The sequence below is a fragment of the Poromitra crassiceps genome, assembly GCF_964638095.1.
Source record: "Poromitra crassiceps genome assembly, chromosome: 6".
Taxonomy (NCBI): domain Eukaryota; kingdom Metazoa; phylum Chordata; class Actinopteri; order Beryciformes; family Melamphaidae; genus Poromitra; species Poromitra crassiceps.
The window spans coordinates 24,808,414-24,822,288 of NC_139627.1; the positions used below are offsets into that span (position 1 = coordinate 24,808,414).

Sequence of the window (13,875 nt, forward strand, 5' to 3'; positions counted from 1 at the left end):
GATAGGAAGAGCTGGACAAATTGTTGAGGGAAGTGGACCTCAACAATAGTTTGAGAGCTCCACCTGTGAGGCCTTTACCTCTTAGTGCCCATGGAAAGACCTGAGCATGCGGAGCTTGTGTTGCCCAGCTGTGAGCAGCAGCAATTGTTAACAAGATGATAGCGCTAGCTGGAAATCTACTCGACCTGCTGGCTGACCTCTCCGATGGGGAGCACGCCGTTTGAACACTTGAATCGGCCCCATGCAAGCATTTCAAAGAGAGAGAGCACAGCCTTCCAACAGCTGACGGTTATCTTAACTTAGCAGAGCACACTGGTAAACAAGGGTTTAGGAGAGCAGGGATATAGAAACATTTGCTCCCAGTGAAGCTACCTGCCCTGAACGCTCAACTTATGGAAACCTGGAGGATCAAAATTAGAGCCTGACTGACCAATATATCGGTCCACCGATATTACCGTACTTTACTTTACTTTACTTTATTGTTTAGTTAGACAGGACAGTGCACATTAATAAAAGAGTTTACACATATAGAATCATCCATTAAGCTAGTTTTCACCCGCAGTCCTCGGGACATAAAGAACTAAAAACTACAAGGTGTAACTACAAGAATAAAAACAATACGGGAATAAAAAGCAATACGGGAATAAAAGCAATATAGTAAAATAGAAATGCACAAGGGATAACAATACATACACAGGATAAAAACAATACACACAAACAAGATAAAAGCAATACAGTTACAGTGCACAGTTAAAGTGCAATATCAGTACAATAAATATATATATATTTATATTTTGTATTTTTTAAGTCATAGACGACATGTTGTATATATTTGATCTTTTTTCTTAATTCAAGTTATATTTTATATTTGTTCTATTTGTGCTTTGGTATTTCTAGTTATTTATAATTATTAAATTCCCAGTTCAGTTTACTGTTTCATTGCATTGATGTCATTTTGGACAATAAAGTTTATTGATAAGCTGTAAAATATCCTGCCTACATTACATATCTCAAGTCATGTCAAGTCATATCTTTGTCAAGTGTTTGATATTTGAGGGATCATTGCAAAAACATTGTGTAATATAATGTGTATATATAATATAAGAATATCGGCTGATGTATCGATATCTGCATTTTTCTTACTCCCTAATATCGGTATTGGCATCGGCCTCAAAAATCCAGTATCGGTCGGGCTCTAATCAAAATGAATGGAAGAGAGGCAGCGTCATCAATGTTGTGCTGTTCATTGGGAAGTGACTGGAAATCAAATGGTTCTTATTGCCTTCAGAGTAGTGTGGGTTTGTTTTTCTGTACAAGTGCCTCTCAATGCAGCTGGAAACTTATGACGATAGCACTATCACAGGTTCTACCCAAATGTCGCGATATGGTTTCACTTTCTTGCGTTAAATGTAGGGTTCGCATCGACAACTGGTTCTAAGATTCTGATTCCAAAGGAATCAAAACTCCAACAGATTCTAAAAGGAATCAATTCTGCGTATTGATTCCTAAACAAATCTTGCATGACATGGACTGCTACATAAAGTGTTAATTTAAAATGTTATCCCAAAAAATGCAAACTGTTCATGTTTACAAAAGTTCATAAACCACAAGCGATATGAATATCACTGAATATAACTTGCGTAATGGTTTTGAAATTATTTCTTCTTTCTGTGAAATAAGCATGTCACCTGTTTTGACCCTGTCCCTCAAATATTCGGAATCGATAAGCACAATCTGAATCAGACTCGTTAAAATCAAAATGATATCCCTGACCCTTCCCCTTTCTCTCTCTTTCCCTTTTCTCTTCCAGGTCGCTAAGGGGCATGAGAGGCTTGTCAGAGGCCGAGGCTGTTGTGAGCTGGAGCCAGCGCTGTTGACGGGGACATGGGCGTCTTCCTCAGGGCTTCCAGCACGCTCAACACGACCACACAGCGCCCCCTGGGTGACCGCCACACACACCACAGGCACCGCGCCCGCTTCAGCCTCACGCCACCGCAGGCTCAGCAACCAGCAGCAGCAGCAGCACAGCTGGTAATACACACACACACACACACACACACACACACACACACACACACACACACACTCTACACCCGTGTTTCCCAAAAATAGGGATTACATTTTTTGTTTGTGTGAAAGGCCAATCAAATGATGGTTAAAGTTCTCAGGCAGGAGAAAGGCAATCAGCCCCACTCTCATTGGCTGTATGCAGAAGGGCATCGTGAGAGGTGAATGTGAGCGGTCGGCTAAAGTTACTTGTTTGAATTTATGGCTGTTTGGCAGAGGGAGAAGAGGAGAGCGACGAGGAGGAAGAGTTCAACAATAAACTGGTAGCCTAGTTGAGGATGATGATGAGTAGGAGAAGGACATCTCTGTTTTGTTGACATATTTTTGTTTATTCCAATCGGTACTCTACAATACTAGGCATGTTCTGTTCAAAACTGCCTGTACTGTTACTGTACCTACCTTCTTTTGTGTACTGTAAATAGTATCATACTGGTTTAAATAAACAATTTAATACTTTCCAATCTTTGCTGAGCAAGAATTATTTGCAAAAACAATTAAACGCCCGTCCCAAATAGACGCCGGCCAGTCCCATATAGACGGCGGGTCTGGAAATAAGTTTTGGGAAATAAAGTAAACGTCCGGGCTACTATTTGAAGTTTTACTGTAAATGAACGTTTCCTGACCATTTTTTCTGGCATTTCTGCATCACCTTATATTTTTGTGAACCATGTGAACCATGTAAACCAGGGGTGCCCAAACTTTTTTGACCCAAGATCTACTTTTCAAGTAGCCAGCCTCCCGAGATCTACCAGTCCAGTTTCAACATCGCAAACGCACACACATCGTTTCCAGCCTGCAGTAACTAACCTCACAACACTTTCTCATTGTCCCACAACCACTTGACATTAGGGCTGTGAATCTTCACTGGCCACATGATTCGATTCGATTATGATTCAGAGGGCTACGATTCGATTCGATTACGATTATCGATGCATCTTAAATCGATGCATCACTTTTTCCCCCAATACATGATTTATTTTTTCTCACTTTACAATACAATTGCATTGTATTATGATCCATAATTAAAATAAACAACTGCATGTACTTCCATTATATTTTATTTTATTATAAACCCCCCCCCCCCTCAATGCCATGCGATCTACCACACTACCTTCGCGATCGACCGGTCGATCGCGATCGACGTATTGGGCACCCCTGATGTAAACCAACCATTTCAGAGAGATGTTTGATAAACCACTTCCCCAACCATTGCCTTGCCCCCCCCCCCCCCCCCCTAAAACTAAAACCCGAAGGGAAACACTGAAGTGAGACAAAATAAGTGCATTTAGGCAGTGTCATCAGGCTCTCGTTTTTCTGCTAATTTATTTGGAGACCCAAATACAATCTCCTGCACTCCACCTGTGTCCTGAGCTAGGCTTTGATGTGTCAGTGCCTTAGTGCTACTGAATGCCATAGTTACGCCAGTGACCAAATCCTCCTACTTTACACATTACTTACAAATCTTTTTACTGTAAAGCACTTTATAACTTGCTTTTGAAAGTTGTTATACAGTAGGGGTGTCACGGTATTCATCCCGTGACGTCACGGTATGGGCGTCATGGTTCGGTGCATGCAGCTACACGACGAATAAGTCAAATCCAGAAGGTGGTGATAAAGCACCTAAACGCTGTTTGAATGCCATAAACGCCACAGAAGAAGACACACCAAAACAACACAAGGAAACATTACCGGGGGTCGCTCCAGTGTGTTTACAAGCCTTCCATGCTACTTCACAAAACCACAACAATATCGAAGCGTCCAGCTGCTCCCCCTTTACTGTAGCAAAAAAGCAAGTACAGAGCAGTATCCTAATGACTTTTATGACTCAGGCGATAAGCTGTTTTGCAAATTCTGTTAACATCAAGCCAACGAGGTAAGCTTGCTAATGTAACGTTACGTAACACTGACAAAGCTGTTAACTTGTAAACAAGCAACTTGCATCGTGTGAGATGACAAAGCAAGATGCGGTGAGGAAGAGGGGATGACTCCTTGTCATGTTCCAATAATCCATTATGATGACCGAACGAACGTAATCATTATGGTAAACAAAACTCGCGTCCATGGCAGTAATGTTACTTACTTGGGAAAGTGCAAAATCACAATATACGCTGAACTCGGTAGTAGCATCTGCTACAGCGATAAAAACAATAGGATTTAAGACAAAAAAAAGATAAGGGGTCACTCGAGCGATTACAATCTTTACTGCTATAATAGGGCGGCGTTTACTACTATAATAGGGTTCCGCGTCTGGGGTACATATATTTTTGTGACGTCAATGCGGGCTCACAAGCAAAGGAGGTATTCTTTTGACCATTCGAATCCAGCCTTAGACAAAGCATTAGTCAGTCCAGCGATGACGGCCTCAGAGAGAGACAGCCACAGAGCACAGTAGTAATGGAGAGACAGGAGTGTATGTGTAAGATGACGAGTATGCCAGTCCGGTGACAGGCTGCCAGATAGAAGATAACATGGAGAGATTGTTTTTCTTATCTTCCCTCCTGCCAGTAAGGAGGAGAGGGGTCCCCAGAGGCCGCCCGCTCCCCCACAGCAGGGGCACACATATGGGAGTGTCAGCATGTCTTGGTGACGGCAGCCTGGCAGCGCTGTCACAGATCCATGCGCCATCTGGGCTGCTGACGTGGCAGCAGACACTACTGTGGGAGCGGGCCGGGCATGGTGGGGAAATGTCACACGTGCACATCTCTCACCCCCAAATGTGTTAATGGATGGTTTTAGATGCCCCGGCTTCTCATTAGCACTTGGGATCTCTGTCTCCCCTGGGTGCCAGGTGCTGCCCATGCTATCAGCCACTTGGGTAGCATTATTTGAGTGTGGAGGAGAGGGGTGGAGGTTAAGAGACTGGAATGTCACATTTAGCCTAAGAACAGGTGACGTATAATGGTCTGTTTATCAATGCAAAATAAGCTAAACACCAAATAAGCACATGGTATCCGCGGGGTCTTGAAAAGTAGTGAGGTTTCATACCAAATTTCAATCAGAAGGCCGCCATATTCGCATAACCTGATCAGCGTATGACGTCAGTCAAGTTTAAGTATGACATCAGTTATGACATCAGTTCATCCTAGTACATATAGCGAGGGTTCTACGTCACCTCCCTCTCTGGCTGGATCATAGCAGCAGCTGGCATCACGGCTGTTCATCATCTCCTCTGAAGCTGTCGTTTCGCCCCACCCACCTCCCCAGTCCACCACCAACGAGTCTCGACTCCCAAATAATTCCCCACGGGGGGGATTCTCTATCCTAGCCTGTTCAGATGCCCTCCTCTCACCTCAAGAGGAGCGCCACCTGGCAAGGGAGTCATACGCCAAAGTAGTTGCCATGCTTGCCATTTGCTAAATAAAGACGCTTGTTAAATCTTACTGACTGGCCTCTCATGATTGAATTGAAAGTTGATCAATCAATTTCGGGAAAATTAAGGCCCTTACAAAAGTATTAAACAGGTTTAATCGCAATCGCCATTTGACGAGGTATTACATTTTGTGTGTTAATTGGGCGTATGATATCGTCTCATATCGATCACAGACCTCTGAATTGAATCAAAATTGTCTCGTGGCACGCTGGCAGACATTGTGATATCAGCAAATATATTGTCCAAAGAATCTATATGTTGATTTGTTTATTTAGACGGGACAGTGCAAAATTAATGGACACAAAGAACATAATCAGAGTGTAAAAATTGCCGGATTAAGCACGAGACTCGAGCACGAGGCTCGAACACGTTGCACATGGCACGAGGCTAATTTCCAATATATACTGTAATATCGTATTGTGATGAAACTTGTGATCTACACCCCTATCGCTGATGTGACAAAAGTGGTGTTGAGGTCTTACAATATATTGAAAAGGTCTCTGTGACCCCAAATCCCCCCCCCCCGCCTCCTGATTTTCTCTCCGTAGGTCTCCAGCCCTTGGTGTAGACACTCCAAGTAGCCTTCTCTAATGAGGATGTCTGAAACTGTCAGTGTAAAAGAGACTAGTGACACCATGAGAGGCCTGGAGACAGAGGTGAACCATGCCACGCCAGCTGCCACCAACGTCAGCCCGACCAGGGCCGACAGCCGGGAGCGACAGGCCCAAACGCAGGCAGACACCCAACAGCTACAGACACAGCCTCCACCCCACCTGCAGCCCGCCACCCTGCCCCACGTACTGCTCCTCCCCCAGCCACAGCCCAACAGAGATGCCAGCTGCTGCCACGACAAGAATGAAACTCAGGTAAACCTCAGTTTCACGGTTAGCCCGCATTGTAGAGTTGCTTCTCATGGTTCCCTGACTGCCAGCCCATTTTGCTTACCCTCCCCTATAACTATAACTCTCCTCAATCAAACTTCAGCCACTCAAATGTCTTTATTCGAGTGTTTGGCGTGACAGTTGAAGGGGCTCAGTGGTGTGCCAGTGGAATGAGCTAAACGCAGGGGTTCCTAACCTTTTTTGGCTTGTGACCCCACTTTGATGTCACAACAATCTAGGGACCCCAGATATTCAAATTCCGGTACATCGGTAATAGAGACACTGCAGAGCGCGTCATCATTCAGAAACCACGCCCAAAACGGGGGGAAACAAGCCCCCCCCCCCCGGCCAATCCTGGCGTTCTCCTATGTCTCTTGCATGGTCGTGTGTTGCACACAAAGATCGTATATACGGAAGTTGAACACTCCAACTTACTTCCTTGCCAGCTAGATCCACATTTTTCTTCTCGCCAATTCTCAATGGTTTCCTTGTTTTGCTCAGAGTACAAAAAAACATTAATTGGCGATTTTTTACATTTGTTGTCTGCGCAGCCCACCACACAACAGCTTTTAGCTATGTTTAATTCAAGGAAAATTACGCTGGTGTATGGAAGTGAATGGAGAGCTTTCCCCTTGATGGGCGTGGCCTATTTCATGCAGTGTCTATAGACCAAATCACCGTGACGTCACCATGTAAACAAATTTACTTCCGGGTACCACTTGGGGAAGGCGGCAGGTTTAAATGTGCGTGTTGTCAAATAAATGCTGTCATACCCTCTCGCTGTTTTCGGCCGACTACTTTCAATTTAAATGGTTAAACGGTTGGTAAACATGCTTGTCCGACGTATCTAGCCTTTCTTCTGTGTTTGTTTTATGTAGTGTTAGCTAGCTAATAACGTTTGTTTGTCTGTCAAACTCGCTGTTTTTTTGCAGACTCGTTAACGTTACAGACAGAGCTACTGACGCCACGTTAATTTAATTTAGCTTCAAGTCTACTCTGGTCTGGTCCAACAGGTAAATTAGCTAGTCTGGTCTCCACTAACGTTAGTGAAAGTGTTGTTATGAATGATATTAAACAACAACACAACACGGACGAACCATTTTTGTCTTCTTTGTCTGTTTTTGTCTTCAACACGTCAGTTTGTGCCGTCCACCGCCATTATAATGTGTGGACCTCAGGGGTACCCGGAAGTAAATGTAAACATCCCCGCTGATTTGGTCTATAGCATCAGTGACATCATCAGTGATGTCACATGTAACAAGTATGCTGACTTTTCTCAGAATTCTGACTTTAATCTCAGAATTCTGACTGACTTTTCCCCTAAAGATTCTGACAGTTAACTCTGACTTTAATTAAAATGATTGAAGGCCCCAAGGTTTGGAACCACTGAGCTAAAGCTATATTGCTGCATTCATGTGCTCCTCGGATATATCATATACGAGTTGCGAGCACATGAAAAGCCCTCAAATGTCGTATTTACAAGTGGGAAGTTTCGATGATACCTGAGTTTCTGATTTGTGAGGTTTCGGGACCACAACAATGGCGGAAGGTATGGAGTCTGTGTCATCAATTGACTGTAAAAAGTTATATATTTTGTTATTCTGTTCATAGTAGCTATCATTTATTTTTAGTAGTTGCACATTATGGCCTATGTAGCTACCATAATGACCCACTACTTGCTTTTGGTAAGAAAACACCAGCCACGAGAAAACATGGCGTCCATGTTTGGTGCTCTTTCTGACCAAGAGCACTTGAATGGTATGTCGTAATTATGGCTTGACAGCTGGTAAGTACGAGCTTCCGAGGAGCACATGAATGCAGCATATGTGGTAGGACAGTGGTTCTCAATGTGGGTTCTGGGGACCACCAGGGGGTCCTTCAGGAGGTTCCAGGGGGTCCCCAGCAAATTGATGAATTGTTCAATTTCAGCATTATTTCATTTACAAGAAGTTAACTCAATAGAGAATATAATGATAGACTGTTCATAATATTTTCTCTCTTACTGTACCTCTCTACCTACAATACAGATAGTTATGGGATTCTGGACCAAATCATATCTGACAATAAAGATATTCTCAGATTTGGGTCAGAGAAAAAAAAAATCTCATCAAATGGGGGTCCTTGGCCCTAATGTGGACTAAATGAGGGGTCCTTGATATGAAAAAGGTTGAGCATCACTGTGGTAGGAGATGGCGGGTGGGGGGGAGCGTGGGGGGTACTAGTGAAGGGGGACATTATTGAGTTTTGTAATGGCGAGCAGAGCAGTGCAGGAGAAATAATTGCTTTCCGATACAACACAGGCTGAAGGGCCCTGGGGAGTCCCCTGGCAAGGCACAACCAATCAATTGTCAGATAATTGAGTTATGAGAACCTGCAGAGGCAGTACCTCAAAACCACAACTCAGTTATTGTATGCTTGAAGGTTACGATTGCGGGTGTGGGGTGGAGGGAGGGATGTGCGTGTGTGTGTGTGTGGCATGATGCATCCCAATTTCTTCTTTCCTTGACAGATAGCGCGTGAACAACTAGTCCTGCCTTGATGTTGTGACATTTCCCTTGAGCATGTGGGCTCGTTCTCTCCTTTCATATCATAGCGTGCACGAGCCTTCAGAGGCGGCCCTCTTCTTAAAATTCCATCCTGTGCGAAGGCAGACAGGCATGGAGGAGAGGACAGGCCATGGCCAGGAGCCTTCAGTCTTCTGATGAGAGGAAGGCACATAATCTCCATCTCAAATCCCAGTTCATCCACCAACTTTTCCCGTGTCGCCCCTAGGGAGAGGAGCAGAATGAACGCCTTTGCCGCCATCTGTCTCCTCCACTTTGCAGTTTGCGGTGCCTCGCTGCACGCAAGGTGCCTAGAAAGGAATTGTGTCCGTTCCCTGTGGCATTCCCTCCAAGTGTAGAATTCAGAGAGGCATTTAAGGCACACTTAAGTTTTTCTACAGTGAGGGACATCTAGCCTTGTAATGTAACCGGACACAAACCATGCCAGCGTGTGTTTAGATGGGCAGCGTAAAGGAATAACCGCTTCAAGGTGTCTTCTGCGCTTAACGAAGGCCTTCTCATTGATGTGACATTGCATCTTAAGGCAGCAGTACAGACGAATTTGAAGCTTAAAGCGGTTTCTGTCTACAAAGATGCTGAATCGGTCTGATTTTGTAGATGTGAAATTTTCAAGCAAACCCCTGTTTAGTTTGATCTCATTTCACTCTGCGTCATTGACTGGTCAATGCATTCAAGGGAGCACTTGGACTTGCATGCGATGCTGGCCCCATGTGTCTCACCTTGATCCGTTTTGTTTCATTGCCTACCGTACAGCGGCAAACTCTGGGACAGTCGGGAAAACGAGCCAAGGTACAGTGGCAAGAGGCATGTCTGTAACTAGTGTTTGCTTGCAGGCCCCATCTAATTTATTCAGACCGATTCATTGGTTTATTTTTCAAATTTTGTTTTGCCTTGCATTATATTTTAATTTTTAGTTTAGATTTTTCATTTCGACTGAGGTTTTTGTAAATGTCTGCTTTTTTTATCACGTAGCTTTCAGATCTTCCAATGCATCATTTGATCTGATTTTCTTTTATTGACATAGCTTTTCACCTTAATCTTAAAGGATAAGTTAACAAAAGATCATAATAATCAGTCATTATCTACTCACTCCCATGCAGGTGGAAGATTGGGTTAAGTTTTTTCATCCACAAAACATTTGTGGATGTTTCAAGGGAGACAGATATACAGCATTCTCCTAAACAATTGAAGTGAAGTGAATGGTGACCAACTTTCAAACGTAAAAAAAAGAGCCTCCATACAAAGTCTCCAGAAGCCCCGAGATGCCAAGTTGACTTGAGATGACATCATTTACAGTTTTTAATTGAAATCTTCACAGTAGCTGTGAGCTGAAAGTGAAAACGTGACTTTCAGCTCATGGCTACAGTGAAGATTTCAGCTCAAAGCAGGGTGTGAATTTACTGTAGTCACCATTCACTTGACTTGTTTAGGAGAATGTTGTAACTCTGTTTCCCTGGAAAACTCCACAAATGTTTTGTGGACTAAGAAACCTCACCCGACCTCCCATCGGCATGGGGGTGAGTAGATAATGGCTGAATTTTAATTTTTGGGTGAACTTAACCTTTAAGCAGTGTAACGACAGAGCATGATGCAGTCTTGAACTCTGGGGGTAAAAAAGTAGCCTGATCCATAGTGCTGTAGGTTGCCAGTGTGTTTCTGTGCTTGCGTTGCACGGGGATATGGGTTCCCTTCTCCCTCTCCATAGTGCTTGGTTTGTGGTGTTTGTAACTCTCTGCCCCATCCTCCTGACTCTGTTCTTAACCCTCACCACTTTCCCCCAGTCTAACTCAAAGTTAAAGTTAGTTCGGAGCCTGGCTGTTTGTGAAGAGTCCTCTCCTCCCCCTATTACCACTGATCTGCCTCGAGAACACCAGGTAAACCCCCCTCTCCTCCTACGAATGTACTACCCCCCCAATACACCACATCCACCCATTAGCTGGTGTCCCACCCTCATTTCATTGCGTATTTGTGCACCTGAAATATATTTTATACCCTTACAGTCAGACAAACGGCAAAGAATAAGTTGTATCAAGAATTTCTTGAGCCCCTCTAGACTCCTCTTTCCCTATTTTCCTGCACTCATTCTCAGTGTGCTGAACTGATTTCTTTTTCATTTTTCATTTTTCTTTTTCTTTTACCAGTGAAAGTGTCAGAAAATTCCTTCATTTAAACATTATTTTCAGCTAATTGTGCCTAACTAGATTTATGACTGTGGAATTGTTTGTGTTGATTTCACACACTGTAATAGTGTAGACTCTTTAGATGCAAATACTGAAAGATTCCACTAACATAAATTAACTTGATACATTTTGTTATGTTGGTCAGATGTGATGGATTGAAGACCAACCTAGTATTCAACATAGGGCTGGGCGATATGGACAAAATCAAATGTCATGATATTTTTGACCAAATAGCTTGAAATAGCTATTCCGACAATATAGACCCCTTATACAGCTTGTCAACATTGAGCTGCGCGCGCAACGTGTAGGCAGAAAACAGTCAGCCCAGCATTCACAGACAGTGAAAAAGCCCCACTGTCAGGACTGCTCTATGCCCATCTGCAACACACAGTTATATTTTAGTTTTAAAATGCAGTTCTCGGCTTACTACCACAGCTTATCGCCTAGTGATAAGCAATGTTATGCATCGAAATTAACGTTGTTTAATGGATATGTCTTACAGACCCATACGCACTGGTGCTGTCAATTGGCCAAGCGTAGTGGCCGGCAATACATATCGTGCATTCCTTTATAACTGGGGATAGCGTAGATAATTATTCTGTAACTTGCAAAGATATATTGTTATGTTGATAATGCACACAACTCAATAATGACATTATGTAACGTTACTTGGTCGTTAACTAACCGAGCGATGTGGCTGAGCAGCCTACAGCTACAGGCAGCTTACCTGATTATGAAGAGCACTACAAAGTTGGGCATTTTTAATGATGTCCTCGTTCCAATCAGTTCAACTCAATAATGACATTATTTAACGTTACTTGGTTGTTAACTAACCGAGCGATGTGGCTGTTACTAGCAGCCTACTACAGTTTACCTGATATGAAATGAGCGAGCACTGCAAAGTCGGGCATTTTTAACGATTTCCTCTTTCGGCTTGCAACCAAAGACACCTACGGTTAGCATAAAAGCAGTATGAGTTGACGGGATTCGGTAAAACTTTAGTCCTTGCTTTTAATGCTAACCGTAGGTGTCTTTGGTTGCAAGCCGAAAGAGGAAATCGTTAAAAATGCCCGACTTTGCAGTGCTCTTCATAATCAGGTAAGCTGCCTGAAACTGTAGGCTGCTCAGCCACATCGCTCGGTTAGTTAACGACCAAGTAACGTTACATAATGTCATTATTGAGTTGTGTGCATTATCAACATAACAATATATCTTTGCAAGTTACAGAATAATTATCTACGCTATCCCCAGTTATAAAGGAATGCACGATATGTATGACTAGGCTTGGCCAATTGACAGCGCCAGTGCGTATGGGTCTGTAAGACATATCCCATTAAACAACGTTAATTTCGATGCATAACATTGCTTATCACTAGGCGATAAGCTGTGGTAGTAAGCCGAGAAGTGAGGTCTCCAGACCATAGTTCAAGCAGAAGGCCACTCACGCGTAATCCGATCTCAACGTGGTAAAAAATCCTAGTATGACGTCTGCTATGACGTCAAACATGACGTCAGTTAATCCTCATATATATAGCAAGGGTTCTACGTCACCTCTCTCTCTCTGGCCGATCATAGCAGCAGCAGCCCACGGCAGTCCATCTCCCTCGAAGCCGGCCTCCGAAGCGTTGTTTTGCCCCACCCACCTCCCCAGTCCACCACCAACGAGTCTTGACTCCCGATCCCCCACGGGGGGGGGGGATCTCCTAGCCCATGCAGGCGCCCTCCTCTGCCTCAAGAGCAGCGCCACTGGCCAATGGAGTCAAGCGCCAAAGCATTTGCCATGCACGCCGATTGCTAAATAAAGTTTGTCTAATCCTACCAACTGGCCTCTCCTGATTGAACTGCATTTTAAAACTAAAATATAACTGTGTGTTGCAGATGGGCATAGAGCAGTCCTGACAGCGGGGCTTTTTCACTGTCTGTGAATGCTGGGCTGACGGTTTTCTGCCTACACGTTGCGCACGCAGCTTTCTTTGTTGTCATTGTGACGTAGGCGTATAATTGGTCTATTGTATGGATGACTATTGGTGCTTTCACAAAATATTGAGATTTTTGATAAAGAATCATCAGTAATGTGGATGTAAGTGTGACTAAGTGAGTAAAAAGATGCAAATAATAGAACAGCTAGAACAGTCTGGTAAGTACAGAAAATTACATCACATCAATATTGCGATATTCAAACTCTTAAGATGATATAGTCTAATATTATATCACAATCTCGATATATTGCCCAGCCCTAATTCAACATAATTTTTTAAAGATCCCAATCTTGTCTTTATTTGGGCAGAACTCTCAGGCAGGTGGTTTCTTTCTTCAATCGAGAACAATGTGACAGTTTGACTGAAGCAATGAAAAAAGTGAATGAAATTTCCCCGACGCGTTTTTCCCCCTCTTTCCTCCAGCCATTCCCCAGCTTTCATACTGTATCTCCACAAGCTGCCCTTCACAGGGGAGCAGCAATGAGTCCACCATTATTCTAATGTTAACATGTCTGCTTTCCTCCCCTTTAAAAAAAAACCTACTCACAGTCCCTTGGCGTCATGTTGGGTGCTTGTTCTACTTTTGTATTGCCTCTGAATGGCAAAATAGGAGGCTTTCTTTTCTCCAAATTCTTAACCAAATAAAGCGGGTTGAAGGAAAAATATGCTGGGTCCCAGAGCCACTGTAGGGTCTGCTTTGTATAGACCAGACCCACTGTAGGGTCTGCTTTGTATAGACCAGACCCACTGTAGGGTCTGCTTTGTATAGACCAGACCCACTGTAGGGTCTGTATTGTTTAGACCAGTAGGGACAGAAAGCTTTAAAACAACTAC

General features: G+C 43.6%; 1 protein-coding gene across 7 annotated transcripts in view; it reads left to right on the plus strand.

Annotated features, from left to right (window-relative positions):
- The window catches only part of LOC310778877 (R3H domain-containing protein 1-like), a 116,163-nt gene that overhangs the window by 58,305 nt on the left and 43,983 nt on the right, over positions 1-13,875 (plus strand). For all 7 annotated transcript variants that reach the window (XR_014552789.1, XM_083639334.1, XM_083639336.1 and 4 more), the window contains exons 2-3: positions 1,811-2,031; positions 5,986-6,303. Coding sequence is in view for 6 of the 7 variants with exons in the window: in XM_083639334.1 (XP_083495460.1) it covers positions 6,028-6,303 (276 nt within the window). In the remaining variant the exon portion in view is untranslated. The remainder of the gene's footprint in view (positions 1-1,810; positions 2,032-5,985; positions 6,304-13,875) is intronic.